General features: G+C 42.5%; 1 protein-coding gene across 1 annotated transcript in view; it reads left to right on the top strand.

Annotated features, from left to right (window-relative positions):
- LOC126355415 (5-hydroxytryptamine receptor-like) overlaps window positions 1–20,621 on the top strand; it is a 157,602-nt gene extending 136,981 nt beyond the window's left edge. Inside the window, exons 4-5 of the mRNA XM_050005719.1 lie at window positions 3,149–3,431; window positions 19,184–20,621. Of these exons, the coding sequence (XP_049861676.1) occupies window positions 3,149–3,431; window positions 19,184–19,554 (654 nt within the window). The 3' untranslated portion in view covers window positions 19,555–20,621. The remainder of the gene's footprint in view (window positions 1–3,148; window positions 3,432–19,183) is intronic.
- Window positions 20,622–21,937: the final 1,316 nt, after the last annotated feature.

Raw genomic sequence — 21,937 nt, 5'->3', positions numbered from 1 at the left:
TATCCGAACTTGCGAATCATGTACTTCAGCCACGGTGCAGAATAAGGACGTCAGCGTATTCCTTCAGTGCGTCGATACTCGCAAAGAGGAGCAGCTCTGTTGCTGTTGTTTTGATAAAACAGCTGTAAGATTGAAGCCCTGCACACCTTGTCCAGCTATACAGTGTGCAAGCGCAGTGCACAGTGATGCTCCTCTTTCAGCCCTGCGTCGCCATACGAGTACCGGCTCCTAAGGGAAAGTCATGATGCTCACACTTCCAATAACGCAAATCCTGCAGCGCTCAATCTGAACACCATTCCTATAAATTTGGACACCACTACAGTGAATAGTTTTCCGCCTACACTGGCACAAGTACAGAAAGATTAATTATAACAACCGTGTACACGTAAATCACGCCTTTATGCAGATGACAGGGTTATGTTGACGAATACGTCAGACAACATACAAAGAGCCGTATGGTCCTTACAACCAATGCAAAGCAATATAATTTAACCAATTCCATAAAAAACTAAAGTTAAGACCTCGACAAGATAGGTACGATAAAAAGAACGTCCATGAATAAAATCAGAAAAGCGGCAGTAATTAAATTATACAATTCTGTTATTCTACCTTTCCTGTTCTATGGAGCCAAAGTAGGCCTATGCTTTTACTGGAAAAAACTATTAAGAGGAATGTAGCAACAGAAATAGCCTACTCGACATGCTCAGACCCATTTGACTCTCTTTGAAAACTGCGCCTGGGACAGACCGACGGACAGTTGCACACATATTGTTGAAGAAATTACTGATGCCATCGCTGACGATGCTTTACGCAGTGTGAGATTCTGAAGCCATGCACGAGTTGTGCCACGACAGATGAACGTTCCTTGGTCCACCACTGAAAAGTGCTCCGAACATTTGTGAAATGGTATCCGTACAAATTTCTAAGGCCTGTGGCTGTATATAAACTGGAAGATCACTGTAGAAACAATAAGAGAGGAGATCCGTATTGTAGGAACAGTAGAAAAGATGCAACATTATAGAAAGGAACGGCATGTCATTACGAAGTATGGATCAAAGTCGGACACCAAAGAAAGACCTATGAGTACAGGCCAAGGATGGAAGGAGGGCAGGACGACCACGAAGAAAATGATGCGATCAGCTTTAAATTGCTTGTTTCCGGAACAGGGAAATATGTCTTACCCAAAAATCTGAGGACGATGATGATGATATTCATCGTCATCATCATAATCATATCAGTGGATATTAAATCAACGTGTGATAACCAGTTGAAAGTTTAAATTGGTCTAACAATTTTATTAGTAGGGGTGTCCGTAAAATAAGGTTCCCAATTTTTTTCCACACTGTAAAACATGTTTATTTCATGAATGCGTACATTTTTGGAAACTTCAGATTTTAACCTATTTTTTACATAGTCACCACTGAGGTCAATACATTTTGAATGCGTTGTACGAGCTTTTGAATGTTGAAGTATAAAAAAAACTGTTACCTCAGAACCGCTTCTTACAACTCTTGTCTGTCGCCGAAATGCGTTATACCCAGGTGTTTCTTCATGTTAGGCAAAAGACGGTAGTCACTTGGGGCTAAGTCCAGGCTGTATGGTGTGTGTTTTGCAATACCCCATCCAAATTTCGCGATGAGCTCGTTGGTGGCTTTAGCGGTGTGCGGTCCAGCGTTATCCTTGATGCAAACGCACCCCCTTGGACAGCATACCCGTCCTCTTGTTTTGAATTGCACGGCGCAATTTTTGCACCCTCGCAGAACCTGGCAGCGTTGATTGTTGTACCGATGGGCAAGAACTCGCACAACAATACCCCCTTCCTGTCCCGAAACACTGCTCCCGACACTTTGCGTTTGTTTGAATTTTCGTGCTCTTAGTATTTTATTTACTGCTAATTTAAAGATCTGTTACCTGATATTTTAAAACAGGTCGTACGTATTACGAATCAGACACAACATGCCAAAATGCACAGAAAAATTGTACATACGAGTCAAGTAATAATTAAGGATAATGAATACTAGGGTACGTGTGGTGCAAAAAGTTGGGAATCTAGCAAAGAAAGCACCCTTTGTTGTACCTGGATACGTATAGTTTTCGTTTGTAAGCATTTTGGAGTTTTTTTTCTTTTGTTATGCAACATTTGACATAGAATAAGATTACTTTTAAATAATAATTTTGTTGCTTCAAGAATCATGTAGAAGATTATATGATGGAAGAGAGATTTATTGCTGCCATCACCAACTGTGACTGCCGGTGAATATCTCGGAATGGTTTCCTCCACTGTTGACTGCCAGTCGCAATAAAATAATTCATTGTTAGTAACAGAGAAATTGATTGCAAATGCTAAGTATTCACATTAGATATTGATACATGTACAACATTCGGTGCTTTCTTCATAGTTCTGTGTGTGTTATTTAGTATTGTATCTAATCTTGCTCTTTTTCCTATTCTCTTTCAGTGTCAAAAAATGTTCAAATGCGTGTGAAATTTCAAATGCGTGTGAAATCTTATGGGACTTAACTGCAAAGATCATCAGTCCCCAAGCTTACATACAACTTAACCTAAATTATCCTAAGAACAAATACACACACCCATGCCAGAGGGAGGACTCAAATCCTCGCCCCGGCCGCGGTGGTCTCGCGGTTCTAGGCGCGCAGTCCGGAACCGTGCGACTGCTACGGTCGCAGGTTCGAATCCTACCTCGGGCATGGATGTGTGTGATGTCCTTAGGTTAGTTAGGTTTAAGTAGTTCTAAGTTCTAGGGGACTGATGACCACAGCAGTTGAGTCCCATAGTGCTCAGAACCATTTGAGAGCCGAACCTCCGCCGGGACCGTTCAGTGCCAATGTTGTCGCTGACACTGTGGGCGTCGATGTCACCCTGTGGAGATTGTTGTTACGTTGCAAATATTCATGCCTGATGTGTCGCGTCCGCAGGTATTCTTTGTTTGTCGTTTTGGAAATACCGTCTGTTAATGGATTTACTTGTGCCCATTGCTCTGTAAGTGTAATTTATGCCTACTGTTCGCGTAATGCCAGCAGAAGAAGACAGTGTGTTCTGGGGAACCATCTTCCCCGCATGTGCATGTCGGCATGTGGCTCAGACTGAGCAGCGACCGCTCAGGCCGTCCGCCTTGCCGTGCCCGCAGACGGCGCGCAAGCGCATCCGGCGGCGGGTGACGGCGTCTGCGGGCGGCGGCGCGGCGGCGCGCAACCCGGCGGCGGGCGGCGTGGTGGCGGGCGCGGCCGGCACCTCCGGCGGGCTGGCCGCCGCCGTCGTCACCGTCATCGGCCGGCCGCTGCCCACCATCTCCGAGACGACCACCGCCTTCACCACCGTCTCCTCCAACAACAGCAGCCCCGAGAAGGGCTCCGTCGCCAACGGGCTCGAGCCGGACGCGCCCACCGTCACCGACTGCGCGCTGCCGGCCGGTCAGTTGGTCACCTACGGTACTTACTTCCAAATTCTAAGCATCGTCTGTGTCGTATCTCGTCGCACTGTGGATCCTCACCAGAAAGTAATGCAGTGCACTTTCACACAGCACGAATGGCTTTCGTTTACGCTCATTAGGCTCGGAGGGTAGGCTGAAGTTTGAGGAAATCTTCAGAAACGGGCAACATCCATTTGAGTGTGATGGTGAGATGCTAGACAATGACGATGCACATTCGAGGCTCTATGAGGCTGCATACACTACTCGCCATTAAAATTGCTACACCACGAAGATGACGTGCTACAGACGCGAAATTTAGCCGACAGGAAGAAGATACTGTGATATGCAAATGATAAGCTTTTCAGAACATTCACACAAGGTTGACGCCGGTGGCGACACCTACAACGTGCTGACATGAGGAAAGTTTCCAACCGATTTCTCATACACCAACACCAGTTGACCTGCGTTGCCTGGTGAAACGTTTTTGTGATGCCTCGTGTAAGGAGGAGAAATGCGTACCATCACGTTTCCGACTTTGATAAATATCGCATTGTAGCCTATCGCAATTGCGGTTTTTCGTATCGCGACATTCCTGCTCGCGTTGGTCGTGATCCAATGACTGTTAGCAGAACATGGAATCGGTGGGTTCAGGCGGATAATACGGAACGCCGTGCTGGATCCCAACCGCCTCGTATCACTAGCAGTCGAGATGACAGTCATCTTGTCCGCATGGCTGTAACGGATCGTGCAGCCACGTCTCGATCCTTGAGTCAACAGATGGGGACGTTTGCAAGACAACAATCATCTGCACGAACAGTTCGACGACGTCTGCAGCAGCATGGACTGTCAGCTCGGAGACCATGGCTGCGGTTACCGTTGACGCTGCATCACAGACACGAGCGGCTGCGATTGTGTATTCAACGACGAGCCTGGGTGCAGGAATGGCAAATTGACATTTTTTCGGATGAATCCAGGTTCTGTTTACAGCATCGTGATGGTCGCATCCCTGTTTGGCGACATCGCTATGAACGCACATTGAAAGCCTGTAGTCGTCATCGCCATACTGGCGTATCACCCGGAGCGATGGTATGCGGTGCCATTGGTTACACGTCTCGGTCACCTCTTGTTCGCATTGACGGCACTTTGATCAGTGGACGTTACATTTTAGATGTGTTACGACCCGTGGCTCTACCCTCCATTCGACCCCTGCGAATCCCTACATTTCAGCAGGATAATGCTGCATGTTGCAGTCCTGTACGGGCCTTTCTGGATACAGGAAATGTTCTACTTCTGCCCTGGTCAGAGCATTCTCCAGACTTCCCACAATTTGAAAACGTCTGGTCAATGGTGGCCGAGCAACTGGCTCGTCACAATACGCCAGTGGTATCGTGGTATCGTGATATCGTGTTGAAGCTGCATGGGCAGCTGTACCTGTACACGCCATCCAAGCTCTGTTTGACTCAATGTCCAGGCGTGTGGAGGCCGTTATTATGGCCAGAGGTGGTTGTTCTGGGTACTGATTTCTCGGGATCTATTCACTCAAATTGCGTGAAAATATGATCACATGTCAGTTCTAGTATAGCAAATGTGTCCAATGAATACCCGTTTATCATCTGCATTTCTTCTTGGTGTAGCAATTTTATGCCCAGTAGTGTACAATGCAGTAGTCGGTACTATAGAGTAAATATGAAGTAACCAATACTATACAGAGTAAATAAAAAAAGGGTAATATGTGCGCTCTACAATCACAAAACAAACAACAAAAAGGGTAGTAGTACAAGATGGACAGACATCTATGGATATAAGAAATAAGCACACCAGACAAAAATTAGTCACCCCTGGAAGCATCATGGTAATACCGTGTAGTGTGGCATGCGCTGACAAACTTCTCGCTGTGTCGATGTGGTACGCCACGAATTTCTCTCTCTTGCCAACCTCTTCAACTCAGAATACAATTTGCACTTTCGTCGACCATTATTTGTTGGACGTATTCTAATCTGTGGCTCCCCTTACTATTCTCTTTAGTACCGTGGAAGCACTGTAAACATTTTAAGATGTCTGTTGTTGTTGTTGTGGTCTTCAATCCAGAGACTGGTTTGATGCAGCTCTCCATGCTACTCTATCCTGTGTAAGCTTCTTCATCTCCCAGTACCTACTGCAACCTACATCTTTCTGAATCTACTTAGTATATTCATCTCTTAGTCTCCCTCTACGATTTTTACCCTCCGTGCCTCCCTCCAATACTAAATTGGTGATTCCTTGATGCCTCAGAACATGTCCTACCAATCGATCCCTTCTTCTAGTCAGGTTGTGCCACAAATTTCTCTTCTCCCCAATTCTATTCAGTACCTCCTCATTAGTTATGTGATCTACCCATCTAATCTTCAGCATCCTTCTGTAGCACCACATTAAAAAAGTTTCTATACTCTTTTTGTCTAAACTATTTCTTGTCCACGTTGCACTTCCATACATGGCTACACTACTTTATAATTCCAATATGCATTACGCGTTTCGTTTTACGTCATTATCAAAGGCAAATACTTAATCTCATCAATATGAGTCAGCAGATATTTGTCCAAAAGCATACTTGGTTTTTTAGTCAATATTCATTTCCATTTGACAGTTGTTAAGGGATATTGACTACACAATCATGCATCCATTTGGAAATGTTTATACTGGATCATAATAATGAGATTAAGTATTAGCCTTTGATAATGATGAAATTCTAAACACATAGAGCATATTGGAATAATAGAACCAAGATCAGTACATCTCAAACAGTTTAAGTGCATCCAGTGGCGCTTTATCTCACAGTGCCTATATGTAAATTGTACAGATCGTGCGTCTTAACTGGGCCCCTTTCTGATCGATGAAAGTCGGCTGAGTTTGTGCCGCTACACAATGTTTACGCCCATTCCCAGCCTTAGCAACTTAACAATATTTTACGCCATAGCAGTAAACAGGTATTGCGAATCTAGTGTTGATTCGAATTCCGTGTTATTCATAGTGACTGATAACATTATTTACAAAACTGAACGAAGAGGATCCATCTTGCCCTTCTAGCACCTCGCTGACAACTTTCGTGTGAAATCTGCCGTGTATTAACCCATTTTATGTTGATTTCATTTGTAAACCACAACCTGGCTCCCCTGGGACAAAGAGGTGGGGTGTATTCCATGTCTCCCAAGAGCCAATCCTCTACAAGCCGATCATAAGCTTCTGTCCCCAAAGTCTTCCGCTCAGGAGCCCAGTTAAAGTGTGATATTTGTAAATAAGAGTTATTCTCTGATGTCTTAACAAAAGTTTAGTTATTCTGTCCTTTCTTCTTGTTCAGGTTTTCCATATGTCACTTTCGTCGCCGGTTGTCAGGAGAATCGCCTCTTTCCTTATCAGCCTATCTGATTTTCGACATTTTTCTGTAGCAACATATCTCAAATGCTTCGATTCTTTTAAGTTTCGGTTTTCTGACTGTCCACTATTCACTACCATCCAATGCTATGCTCTTAAAGTTCTTTTGCAGAAATTTCTTCCTCAGATTAAAGCCGATGTTTGATACCAACAGAGTTCTCTCGGACAGGAACGCCTTATTTTGCTGTACTAATCCGCTGTTTAAGAACCGCTTGCTTCTTTCGCCATGTGTTACTTTGCTGTCAAGGTGGCACAATTCCTTAACTTCATCTACTTTATGGTCATCAGTTTTCGTATACAGTTTATCGCTACTCTCATTAGTGCTACGCCTCATAACTTCCCTCTTTCTTCGATTTATTTTCAATCCTTGCTCTCTCATTAGGCCCTTCACTACATTCAACACATCCTGTAATTCTTTTTCGCTTTCACTGAGGATAGAAATGTCTCAGCTTACCTTATCATTCATATCTTTTCACCTTGATCCTTTTCACCTTGCATGTTTCTTCAGTTTTGCCGTCTCCAGTTGAAGCCACTCGCTGACGATCAGAACCCGTAGAGCTACTAAACTACGGGATTGTTGACTGCTGCGTTCCACTCGCTATTCCTAATACTCGCACAGCCTTTATAAGTTGTTAACATCTTGTGATAGGCAAGCTGAGTGTCAGTCAAACCAGGAATGTAGGAGTACAGCCTTATGAGAGCGGTTGTTTTCAGTTTGCAAGACACGAGTGTCTGCAACATATCACCAAGTTGTAGATGAAACGGCAACACTTAGTTACCCAGAATGTTCAAATAAACATCTTGGTTGATGTGCAAGGGTAGCTTGAAAGCATGTGACCAAGTCATGGTAGAAAAAACACCCCCAAGCACCATTGAACTACCACTGACCTAAATTACACTTCCCACACGCACGTCTTTAACGGCTCATTGTGTCGTCTGTGCACTCAGTGCTTTGAATCATTTGAAAAAGGCACATGCCTAGACTTTTCCGACCACATCACTCGCCTAGAATCAACAAACAGCCAGTTTGTGTGTTGTTTGGGTCATTCCACCCTTACCTTCCGCTGTGAGCAGTGGCCTTTCGCGAGATACCTGATTCCAAATATGCATTGCATGCAGTTTCCTTCACAATGTTCGCTGGTTGAGAAGGACCTGCATTCACAGACAGCGGCAATTCCTGTGACGTTTGAAATACATTTAAACTCAAATACGTGAAACTCGTCTCCCGTCCCTGTCGGTTGGACTTGTTCTTACCCCACGTTACATGGCTCCTGGTGTTACATAGTTTCTTGACACACCAACAAATACAGCAACTTCATTTGCGGTGTCATCATGATCACGTTTAAATGCGATAGCTCATTTCTGTCATTTTGCACCTTTCCACGTCAACCCTTTTCACCGCACTGATCTCATCGACTAGATCATTAGCCGGCCGCTGTGGCCGAGCGGTTCTAGACGCTTCAGTCCGGAACCGCGTTGCTGCTACGGTCGCAGATTCGAATCCTGCCTCGGGCATGGATGTGTGTGATGTCCTTAGGTTAGTTAGGTTTAAGTAGTTCTAGGTTTTAGGGGTCTGATGACCTCAGATGTTGGGTCCCATAGTGCTTACAGCCCTTTTATTCACACTTCGCTGCTGTGGCTTAAATTGTACGTCAGCGGTGAAGCTCGCTTGATAGTCCGCTACAGGGCGCGACTAATATTTTGTCCGGTGTGCTGACTCTGAATGATGAATTGATGAAGTACGGAAATATTTATCGTAAAAAGAAATATAAGTCTCCTGCGAAAGAAATCGATAGAAGATACAGGGAAGCTAAAGCGAAAAATGTGAATTTGAAAATAGAATAGTGATGGGACTGACAGATAGAGTGTAGAAAAAAGTCAAAAGAACGTTCGAACAATTTAAAAAGCAAAGGTATAACATTTAGAGCGCAAAAGCACTACCACTGTTAAGTGTATAGGAGAGAGAGGAGAGTTCGAATGAAGACGTGGAGATGAATAAACTGTCCTTTAACGTAATCAGAGAAGAAATGTCTGTTGGTTTGGATGACAGAGGAGATCCATTATCAGAGTCAAACAAATTTAGGTTGATGTCGAAGTTTGTAACATTTAAGTTTCACGTGTTGGAGCACCGGTGTGTGATTATCGATCTTTTTTTCTTGTTTCAAAGGCCACTGTTGTGCTTGAGGTTACGTATTGAATTTTTTGATACTAGAAAGAAGTGACGTGCATTGGTGGCGATAATTATAGAGTCTCAGGTTAGAAAATTGAAGAAGTGTGAGGTATTTCTCAGTGAGTTTAATAGTTAGTCAAAGGCTGGCAAGGCGCTTCTAACATACGTGCCATACATGGGGAAAGTATAATTTAAAGTCACTATTTGGATAGATAAACAATATACCCACTAATAATTACAAGGACGAAGCGGAATTTTAATCTAAGCTAATGGGGTACTGGACGCATTAATTATACATGTAACTTCATCGTAGTCTACACTTGACAACCATCACTCTGCACTATTGCCTTAGCGATACTGCAATTCACATGTACTGTGTCTCGATGGCGTCGTAGTAAGCACAGTTAGTCTACACCAATACTTGGACACAAAATTCACAAGAAGTATCACGTGAAAAAATTAGCAATAACAGCAACAATGTTTAGTTTATCATTACAGTTACGTAAGTATGGTACTAGCTGGTAACGTCCATTACAGTTAGATATATATTGACAACGAAATTGTTTTCTGTATTAATCAACTTTGCGAAGTAACTCATTTTAAGTTTAACTTTGCTGATCACAAGTCACATAATTATGTTCTGAATTTGGGATGCTGATCTGCCTATGTATGATATGAAAAAAGAAAGATTATCTTTCATGTGATAATCGCATATGCGACAATTTGAGGACGTATTTGAAGCAGACTGTACCAAAGATTGAGGTACCGTCACTGATTGATGTGATTTAATCCTATTAATTTAGAAGTAATAATATTTGGCGTCCATATCCAGTACACAGTAGCCAAAGCACAGTTCACGTAAATAGTATGACAATTCACTTGTATACAATAGTCACAGCACAATTCATGTGAGCCATATGGCAATGCACTTCGGTACATTAATACTTGAGAGCGTATTCTGATATTCATAGAAGTCTGACATAATGTTCACTCAGTTTAGCAATCACAGCAGTAATTTAGTTGTTGGATTGTAAATAGTAATTAGCAATCGTATGCTTATTGTTGAACGTAGCTCGGGTATCGTCATTTCAGTGAACTGAAATAAGTATCTGGTTCTTTTATTCCACAATCTGATCACAGAAAGTTTTGTCCTTATACTGTCAACTTCAGCCAGTGGTGACCATCTTCAGATCTGTTTAAAACATATCCTAAAACAATAATAAATTATATTACGATATTTTTAATCATATGTGAAGATGATCCGCAGTCCGAGGGAAAAAATGGTGATCATACACTGGAATAGAAGAAAAACAAATTTTAGTCTTCTTGGATGACCGTTTTTATTCACGACCATGACATAGACTGTGAAACAGTAATAAAACAATAACAATAAGAATAAAATGAAGTAGGTTTCATTCTGAATCTTTGCTGTAGCACAGTTATAATTGAAATTAAAAGAGACCGCAATTAATTTTGAGACAAAAAGTTACTTAATTGGCTTCTTTTATAGTTGTCATTGTCATTGAAGTACACATCTAATTATCACGACACTAGTAAAATTTAACTCGCTGTTGAATGTACATGGTACATGATTTTCTTGTGTATACCTACTATGAAGACACATGCAGATTACCTGTGCGCTAGACAATAATCTGATATGAAAACTGAACACCCTGACAGGAAATGGTTATTTGTTTATTTGAAAATCGTCCTCAGTAGCAGATCATTTGAGAACTGCTCTATATGCTTTACATTCCATGGTAATATGGTCTGTCGTTCTCCAATAGCGCTTTTTGGAATTCTTGCGCTCTTAGACACAGCCACAAACACTGTTTAAAAATGGCGTTTTGATGACATATGTAGGCTTCGATTGCGACAATTTTCTTTACACTTTGTACCGATAATACTTGACGCAAGAAAGATGTTGTCAAATACCGGAAATCTGAACATGTATTAATATGGTCTTTACAGTAATTATGGACGTATAGTAGTTTACAGTAATATAACAATTTAATCCGGATTATTCCAGAAGGATTTGTTTCAAATTTACAAACGAAGTTGAACGAACTGTGGTTAGTTCAAAATTATAAGAGTCAGTATATTGCATCTGAAAAACAGCAAAAAAATGTACTACAGTAAGAGTATAGACGCTGACTCGTCACAGACAGCAAGAAAATGTTTTCTCGCCACAATACGAGTCGTTTTGACTTTCGTAAATCTTCCTAGGTGGACATGTGTCCATCATTACCTGCCTCTACACAAAATTGACCATCCTGTCCAATAACAGTGATGGTTATGAGAAATAAACCGTTATTGCCAGTGTCAGGAAGAGAAATAAACGGCTGATCCGTAACAAAAAGCATTTCTCTCTACATTGGTCAGTCCTTAATGAGAAAAAATGATTTTAACCCTCTGCTGGGGCCAAAATGCTGCAAGTTCTGCGCATCCAAATTTCCCAGAACGCTGGTGCTACATTTTACCTGTAAGACGTGTTTCATATTTCACGTTGAGCGCACGTTCATGCCCGCATGCGAGACACACACACACACACCCATACACACACCACGTCTCTGTTGTTTCTGATATTCTAGGATACATGCTACTTCCAGGCTCCGGTTGCTGCACTTACCCGTAACTGAAAAATAAGAATCACTGAAAAGTGCGTTTTCGGTAAGAACTTTAATAATACCTTCTTAAAAAATCTTGTACTTCCTAAATATCGGCGAACGTGTAAGATCTTATTAAGAAGAACATGAAGTTAACAATCCGTAAAATTATATAAGCTACTTTACTGTGAAATAAAAATAAAACAATATTCAAAATAAAGTAGTGCCTTCGATACTCCACATAAATGAACCCAAAATTTTTTCTTGGATGATCTTCAGTACAGTGTTGCTCCACCCCTTGCACTGTAACATGTTTGGCTTCTTCAAGTTATTCTCTCCACATTGCGGTTGAGATAATGGTAAATCCTCCCCCACCGTGCAACCTTGTCCTTATGAACTCATTCAGTTAGTGTGTATGGTTCCTTGACGCTTCGCTCCGAGTTTCATCAGTTTCCAAGAACGGTCAGCCGGATTCAAATGAGCAAATACGGCAGGACATTTCATCCGGCTGATACCTGCCTCCTGAAGGAAAGCGTTCAAGACTTGGATACGGTGTGATACCGCAACGTTGGCCTAAATTTTGGCTCAATGGCTGGATCCTGTCCGAATACTACAGAGCCATCAAAATACTCTCGATAGAGATGACATCCATCTACGTTATTGGTACTTAACATGTCTGGGCTTACTCTCTGCGGAACACAAGGGACTGCATGCTTGAGATGTTCATTGCTTCATGACCGTCTCCACAATTCTCCTATGACGATCATCCGGTGTCAGGTAAATCTTGTTCTCGATGGTGATCGGATTAGTTTTCCCACATTCTTTGCGCACTATGCTGCTGTTCCTAACTGACTCCTAGAGTACAAATGTATTGTGCGGTGACGGTCGCGTATTGTCTGCTTCCACACAAACCTCCCGTTTGTCTCCAAACAGGCAATGTGCAGTTGTACTGCGTTCTCCTTGGGTATCTGTGAGCTGTAATTTGTAGGCGTCGGTCGCCAGCTGACGTTGTTGACTGCAGCCGACTACGATGGACTTTATGAATTCCACGACGTTGGCAGAATGTTCAAATAATGTCGCCTTAGTGCGCGCCAATTCAGTGGACAGGTTCTGATGCTCACAATCATTCCACATTTAACCCTAGGTCCAAGCTGGAAATCACTCTTCGAGCTAATTTGAGAGACTGAATAGTACACGCAATATGCGATTTCAGTCTCTCTCGGCGTATTCCACTGATGAGTTCTTCTCGGGTTATCAGCCGAGTGGTGGCGTCGTCTTGTCGCAACGTTTCAATGAGTTTCGTACACATCATCTTCTGGCGAAGCCAGACGACGCCACCACTCGGCTGATAACCCTAGAAGAATTCATCAGTACACGCAAGGCACACTGTGCAGCTCACGATGGGAGACACTACTATCTGGAATGCACTGAGAATGCAACTTTAATTTCACCTAAACTATACAGGTCTGTTCACGTAAAGATTCTCTTAGTCGAAAGGGCATTTAGAAAAACATATCTCTCTCGTAGTTCCCATTGTCACGAAAACATTGGGTAACAATTTTTAGCCAGTGCTTTACCACAAGTATCACCAAATTTTTTTAAAATTTTTTGTAGTCGTCATGCCATTGTGTCCCATTTGCAAAACACACATAAGAATGTACACTGATCCATCTAAGAAAATCACTTCTTCATTATCTTGGTACTTGTAATCACAAGCATTGATCACACTGCTATGTCTCCGATTTGGGCACTATATTTTTCTAAAAAAATTAGTTTCAGCGATTTCAAAAATATTTGTTCGTATCAGTTAGGTTGATTCATCCTGTATTAGTTTACAAAATTGTGGCGTCTTTCAGCGAAGTTTGTTTGATTTCGAGCAATGTTTACTTCTTATTCACTCTCTTGGTGTGTATGTTTCTCTTTCCTCTTCCCACATTTGACGATTACTTGTCCTGATTACATATTTTAACAACATCTATTTCTTGATTTTCTGCATAAAAATATCAATACAGTTCTAAATGTATCTGTATAATTACCACTTCTGTTTTGCATTAAATGAATTCCCAATTTCCATCAAGGACGACCAATACCTGTAGAATGAAATGACGACAATGAACATTTTTTCCGGATCGGGACTCGATCCCGGATTTCCCGCTTTTCGCGAGAGGTCGTCTTGCCATTTGGGTACCCGTGTACAACGAAATCCAGCCAAATTTAAGAAGTACAGTGATGTACTAACCTACAACACAAGCGGAAAAATAACCTTTATTACCCGTTGTTAAAACTGTCAGTAGCGCAGAGTTCAAAATGCTGTAACAAAATTTTTTGATCTTTTGCGTAGTAACATAAAATACCTGCCAGTTTTAAATCTAATTTAAAATCATTTCTCCTGGACAACTAATTCGATTCCAGTAATGAATTTTTACTTGGAAACTGGTAGCTATTTTAAAAACAATGATAAGTTATTATTGGTATCTGCGTCTCAGGCTTACTGCAATTTAACTGAAGATAATTTTACACCAGATGTGTTTCACTGTTATTTATAATACGTCATCTGTGATTATTTTGCAAACTGGATAGGCATGTCTGTACATTTTTCGTTGTTTTAGGTTAAAAACAGCATTTTGTTTAGAATGATGATGTGCAATTTACTTACGATGTTTCTGCATCTTGTTTACATATTCTCCAAACGACTGCTTCATCCATCTTTGTTAGCCGAGGCTGATGGCAAAAGACTCCGTTTCACATGTACACTAGGCAGTTTTTGCCTTTCCCCACTTTTTCTTGCATTGCATTTGCGTTATTTACACTTCACCTCGTCTTTGGAAAAATGGAATTTTCACACACGTAGAGTATTATAGTCTTTGTCTGTTCGTTTGTTTACGTGTAGTTGAGTCAGAACACACATAACTTCAAGTTCGATATATAAAAGTGAGGTGAAATGTAAATAACGCAAATTCAGCGCAATAAAAAGTGTAGATAGGCAAAAACTACTAAGTGTATATGTGAAATGAAGTCCGCAGACATCAACCTCGGCTAACAAAGAGGAATAAAGCAGAGGTTTCGAGAACATGTAAACAAGTGGCTGATACACTGTAAGCAGATTGTACACGAATTTTATAAACAAAATGCAGTTTCCAATTGGCAGAATAACCACAGAAGATGGTTTGTAAATAAAAGCGAAACACGTCTGGTATAAATTCTCTTTAATTAACTCATACAGTACGATGAGAGAGCCGGCAAGCTCCTCTAATCCCTAGCCTGTGGCGGTGGGCGTATAGGAGCGCTCCCTCTATCCCTTCTCAATGACTGAGGAAAAGGTCTAGAGTTAGAGAGACAGTCGTAGCACTGGGAATAATCGCTCCATGCATGTAATCTTTATCGTTCCATTCAATGATATGTCAATTACATGATCAAGAGTGATTTTTGCCATGTTCTTCAACTAATAATTTGTTAACTGAATATAACAGTTGAGTCCTTGAATTGTTGCGTATCACCGACAAGCTGTCCGTGTGTAGTAAGGCATCAGGTACTTCTGGCAACTATAACATAAAATGTTTAAAGCCTTAAGACTAGCGTTGTGAGGGTAGGTTAAAGGAGCAGAAAGCTTAACAGTGAGCTTAAGTATGAGCAAGAAGAAATGTTAAACAATAATCCACTGTTAGGTATGACAGCACGATAGGTCTCAGACACGAGCATTAGCTGGTAACAGAACTTTGTTATCATAACGATACGACACTTTAATATTTTGTGTGTGAGGTTTTCCAGATGTAGGATATATATTTATTTTGATTTGATTGTGACTCAATTAAATTACAATATTTGAAACATGGACTGATAGTTTTTGTTAAACAAAATCGTAATTTCAGCTTCTGAAAAACATACACGTAAAAACTGCACCAATGGTAATTTTTAACTCAGAAATTTGTACATTTCAACTGAAGTACGTATTTTCGATGAAGAGTGAAACATAAAGTCCTGCCATGCAAGCCCGCAACGCAGATCAAATCGCCCTCAGGGACGGCGAGCTCGCGGGCACGCTCTGTCATTGAGAAGAGGTGAGAGGAGCGTGCCGATACGCCCTCCGTTGCTGGCTAGCGGTTGGAGGAGCGTACCACCGCGCTCCTCGTACTGAATGGGACAAATTGCAGTAAGATTAAGATGGAGAAATCAATAATAATTTTAGCACCTGCTGCGAAAGATATCCATGCCAATAAACATAAAAATAAGTTTAGCTGCATAAGTAGGTCTAAAAATAATGTGTACATTACTGGTAACACTAATCATGTATACATATCCTGTAAACTGATTCGTTTCACATCATTTCGATAAAATAATCGCTTGAATGATTTCTGGAACATGGAAAACTAACTGTGTTAATCATTATTGGTAAACTACGTTAGTAGTAAAAGAGGGATTTTTGATAGTATGAAACTGGATCAGTTGTGTTTTCATGGTGTAAAGCAATAATGTTTTTGTCGTAATTACAAGGGGAGGCCACGACGTCGGGATCACCGATTTACCTCAGTCATTGTACAGCTTTAGTAGGCCATTAAAACAACCTAGCGTGCAAGTAGTAGGTTGCACTAACGTAGTAATTCCGAGAAAATCGTAAGAGTAGTTTTGCGCTTGTCTTATGTAACGGATGTATCTGTGCATCGGTGCTGGACATTTAAGAGTTTATGGTGGTCAAGTGGTGCCAACACAGTAGCTCAGCGTGTTCAGTCGGAGGGCTGGTCCCTCTGTAACTAAAAACAACTCTCAGCTTAAACGGGTATCATGTGACGTCCGTCAGACCAAACGCAACGAAGAATGTCGAACAAAATGTAGAGAAAAAGAAAGAAACAGAAATAGAAAAAGTGGTTAGCGTTTGAGCTTTGTAAGACGAACTTGTATGAAGCGATGGTTCAACTCCGAGTCAAACTTAGTTTTAATCTATACTTCGTTCATCACTCATCATATTATTCAATTTATATGAAATTTGAGAGATAATCTAATTTTTAAAAGGACTTCGTGCATTTGCATAAAGTTTTAGTGAATTTCATGTTGTTTGACGAGTTACTACTTTTAATTAAATATAATTATTAGAACAAGCAGATTTACAACCATCGACAAGTAAATGAAGACACGCATAGAGTTTCCCTGAAAATGAAGCAGTGTGGTAAGGTACCCGGACTACTTTGCACAGCCGTCCTGTGTGGCCGAGCGGTTCTAGGCGCTTCAGTCTGGAACCGCGCGACCGCTACGGTCGCAAGTTCAAATCCTGCCTCGGGCATGGATGTGTGTGTTGTCCTTAGGTTAGTTACTTCTAAGTGGTTCTAAGTTCTAGGGGACTGATGACCTCAGATGTTAAGACCCATAGTGCTCAGAGCCATTTGAACCATTTTGAACTACTTTGTACATCGGCGCTTCAAGCTGCAGACAGAGGCAGACCCCATTTGGAAGTTAACCTGCATAGCGATGAGACCTTGCTAACAAGAACGAATAGTATAGGTTGCAAATTCATTTCTGTTGTTGTCTTCACTCCTGAGACTGGTTTGATGCAGCTCTCCATGCTACTCTATCCTGTGCAAGCTTCTTCATCTCCCAGTACTTACTGCAGCCTACATCCTTCCGAATCTGCTTAGTGTATTCATCTCTTAGTCTCCCTCTACGATTTTTACCCTCCACGCTGCCCTCTAATGCTAAATTGGTGATGCCTTGATGCCTAGGAACATGTCCTACCAACCGGTCCCTTCTTTTTGTCAAGTTGTGCCACAAACTCCCCTTCTCCCCAATTCTATTCAATACCTCCTCATTAGTTATGTGATCAACCCATCTAATCTTCAGCATTCTTCGGTACCACCACATTTCAAAAGCTTCTATTCTCTTCTTGTCCTAACTATTTATCGTCCATGTTTCACTTCCATTCATGGCTACACTCCATACAAATACTTTCAGAAAAGACTTCCTGACACTTAAATCAATACTCGATGTTAACAAATTTCTCAACGCTTTCCTTGCCATTGCCAGTCTACATTTTATATCCTCTCTACTTCGACCATCATCAGTTATTTTGCTTCCCAAATAGCAAAACTCCTTTACTACTTTAAGCGTCTCATTTCCTAATCTAATTCCCTCACCATCACCCGACTTAATTCGACTACATTTCATTATCGTCGTTTTGCTTTCGTTGATGTTCATCTTATATCCTCCCTTCAAGACACTGTCCATTCCGTTCAACTGCTCTTCCAAGTCCTCAGAGTTTTTATTTCTTCTCCATGGACTTTAATACCCACTCCGAATTTTTCTTTTGTTTCCTTTACTGCCTGCTCTATACACAGATTGAATAACATCGGAGACAGGTTACAACCCTGTCTCACTTCCTTCCCAACCATTGGTTCCCTTTCATGCCCCTCGACTCTTATAACTGCCATCTGGTTTCTGTACAAATTGTAAATAGCCTTCCGCTCCCTGTATTTTACCCCTGCCACCTTCAGAATTTGAAAGAGAGTCAAGCTTGCTCTAAGTCTACAAATGAGTATTTTACCCCTGCCACCTTCAGAATTTGAAAGAGAGTCAAGCTTGCTCTAAGTCTACAAATGCTAGAAATGTAGGTTACCTTTCCTTAATCTACTTTCTAAGATAAGTCGTAGGGTCAGTATTGCCTCGCGTGTTCCAACATTTCTGCGAAATCCAAACTGATCTTCACCGAGGGCGGCTTCTACCAGTTTTTCCATTCGTCTATAAAGAATACGCGTTAGTATTTTGCAGCTGTGACTTATTAAACTGATAGTTCGGTAATTTTCACATCTATCAACACTTGCTTTCTTTGGGATTGGAATTATTATATTCTTCTTGAAGTCTGAGGGTATTTCGCCTGTCTCATTTAATGTAATAGAATTTGCACTTGTACTACAAAAATGAAAGTTTGAGCCGGAGTCGAACCGTCACCTCATATACGTTCGTCTTATGACACTTGAACCTTAACCACTTGACCAGCACGATCTCTAACATCTGGTACCTACGCAGAGGTACATCATGATACTAAAATGTAGACATTCACGGCCGGAAATGTCATGTCCATTATGATATCCGGGCTGTGATGCGGTGGTCGATTGATGAATTTTGTCTCAATTCCCAACGTTTCGTCCCCGTCTGCGGGAGACATCTTCAAGGTGGTCTGTAGCTCGATGGAAGGTCCAACACACCCGTTGGCTCGCTACTGAGCCAGCGGGTGTGTTGGACCTTCCAACGAGCTACAGACCACCTTGAAGATGTCTCCGGCAGACGGGGACGAAACGTTGGGAATTGAGACAAAATTCATCAACCGACCGCGGCATAACAGCCCTGATAATCATAATGGAAAAGAGGTACATCAGTTACCTATTCAGACGGTAAAACTTCTCTTGCGATTTTCTAGGAATGCTAGAGTAGTGCATCTTACTGTTGCACGTTATGTTGTTTTAATGGCCTACTAAAGGTGTACAGTGTTTGAAGTAAATCCGTCGTGTCCTCCCGTCGCCAGTGCGCTGTGATAGCTGCCTGCTTCCCTCTCGATGAGAGCGCTCCCCTGTGTGTTTTCCGCAGCGTACCAGGCTCCGCTGGCGGTGGCGGGCGTCACGTCCGTTGTGCGGCGCAAGCCCAAGGACTCGGCTGACTCGAAGCGCGAGCGCAAGGCGGCCAAGACGCTGGCCATCATCACGGGCGCCTTCGTGGCCTGCTGGGCGCCCTTCTTCACGGTGGCGCTGGTGCTGCCGCTGTGCGCCGCCTGCGTCGTCTCGCCGCACCTCATGGCCGTCACCCTCTGGCTGGGCTACTTCAACTCGACGCTGAACCCCGTCATCTACACCGTGTTCAGCCCCGAGTTCCGGCACGCCTTCAAGCGGCTGCTGTGCGGCCGCCGGGCCACGGATCTGCGCCGGCGCAACCGACAGCTGGGCGTTCGCTACCTGCAGTGAGCTGGGCTCGCGCTGGCGCGACTGCTCCGCATTGCCCAACAATGAGCACTTGCTGACCGCCTGCCTCTCGAGGCGCACGGTAGCTGCTACGGTGCACACTACACTTGCAAGGTGACGTGGATCCTCTCCACGTTCTCAAAGTACCTGTGCACATCATCGAGTCGAGGATGACCCACCGTCAGGCACGGCGAGTCCTTCGGGATCGGTGACGTAGCTGGCCAGATTTCCGTGTAGGGTGGTACGACGTCGAACTTGAAATTCCCCCCAGTCATGTAAGACTTGCCACCACAAACTTGACATGTGACTGACGTAGGAGTTCGAACGTTACCCTCGACCGGTGGTACTTGCTACAAACTTGATTCTGGTGCGAAAACATCGTACTTTCTTTGAGAAGCCAACGACCGTCGAGAACGGCTCGAAATCCTCGAAGCTCATTCTAAAGGCGGCATGGCGACTAAGCCCATAAAATCTCTGGCCAACTGTTTCTGTTATACTGTGGCGCATCTCAGAGACAGAAATCACACATCAGGGAACAATACAAGTATACATGTTACAAATCTAGTACTGCGTAGCCTTGACGAAAGAAAATCGCATAAACGGCGCTGGAAACTTCACAGTGCGATTTAATTTCCTGTCCTGTGGTGCCTGGTTTATCTGCCTCAGTTACGACAGGCAGTTTAGTTTTCATTTCTTCGTCTTGCGCGTTCCAAACAGCCTCACGTACGGGTCCACGAGAAAGATTTTCATCGCGAATTACGCTAAATGTAATGTGGGGCTATTTGACTGCTGGCTGCAGTATATTTTCGTCAGCTCATGCGCAATGACCTGCAAGATCGGAAAGGTAATGGGTGCCCCCACAAGCTCTAGTGAGGTTTTACCGCCGATAAACGCAAAACGAGCTACGTTGGTTGAGCGCAGTTTGGTTACAGTTAATTTAAGGTATACGTAAAGCTCCACCTCAGCTGCTGTTAAGCAATATCTTAGCTTCACGATCGTCATCTAGAACCTTGTTCGGACACTTTGCTACAGTGTACCTAAGCAACCGCCAAGGTCCGATACGTTTGTTACATGAAGATGCTCAGTGAATAACGTAACTGGTACTGGAAACTAAGATATTTCTTAACAGAAGCTGAGGTGATCATTACGTATAAGTTAAAAAAATAATAACGCAGAACATACGTAAATTTGTTACAGTTATGCCAACGTGTGAATGCAGTGATCAAACTAGCTCACTAGGAGGAGTCGTGTACTGTTAAAATTCGTCTACGCGTGTTACAACCTGAACTGTCTAGCATTATCGGCTATGGCATTTTGGCCTTCCGACGAACCAGAACTTCAGCCTCTGCATTAGCTGGCACTGCCCTGCGATATTGGCGGTTACGAGGTCATCACTCCACTCTCGCACCCATTAGTGTTGCCTTTCAGAACTGAAGCCTCTAGTTCTCCTTCAGTTAGTTTACTGTCTTCGCAAGACTCAGTGAAGGCTGTTTGCATCAAATAAATAACCCTTTGCTGTGCCATGCTTCCATCCAAAACTCTAAACATGGAATGAAGACAAACAAACAGAGCGCTCAGATACTGGAGGGTGATAACAGTTGGTGAAGTGCAAATCAAGGTAGAGGTCACTGAAGAATTCTCTCAAAGTCACCCACAAAATATTGTTATTTTCAGCTGCCGCTGACCTTTGGTTTTATGCAACCCACAACGCCTTCATATAGCACAGGCAAGATTTTTGTACTCTCTCACTTGCTAGATGCAAACAGTTAGTCCTACAGCAGTTATGAACAAGAGGTAGTAAATTTAATGTAGTTAAATTTTGTGTTGGGATACGTTTTCATAAGAGGTAGTAATTTTCGAATTATTCAAGAAAAATGCACAAAAGTGACCTTCAGTCACGTTTTTGTTGGATAAATCGAAAATTTTGGCCTGCAACAAAATGTATCCTAGTACAAAATTTAACTATATTTATGTTTCTGCAAAACTGTCCTGTTTAGTTTTTCTGGTGGACTCACTGTCTGCGCATAGCGAGCGAAAAAATATGAAAATCTCGCACGTGGTTTTTGAAGGCATTGCGGGTTGCACAAAACCCATCTGTAGATGCTGCTGAATTATCCTGCATACGTGGCGTAGATGGACGTGTGTCAACTTCCAGTTCTAAATTCGTATTTTTGAAAATTTTGCAATTTGTAGAAAGAGGAACTATCGAAAAGAGATTCTGTTGCAGATTATTTGTAACACATTTTTGAAAACAGTTTTAATACGTCGGTCGTATCCTAAAGCCCGCGCCGACAATCTGCGCCGTGTCGTATGGAGGCCCCCTTCTGCACTGTACACACACTGCACCTCTGGGGAAATTAGCTAACAGGCACACCCGGACGTAACG

This window comes from Schistocerca gregaria, chromosome 3 (genome assembly GCF_023897955.1).
Source record: "Schistocerca gregaria isolate iqSchGreg1 chromosome 3, iqSchGreg1.2, whole genome shotgun sequence".
Lineage (NCBI taxonomy): Eukaryota > Metazoa > Arthropoda > Insecta > Orthoptera > Acrididae > Schistocerca > Schistocerca gregaria.
Note: the sequence above shows the minus strand (reverse complement) of the source record. Positions and strands in the feature narration are given on the sequence as shown.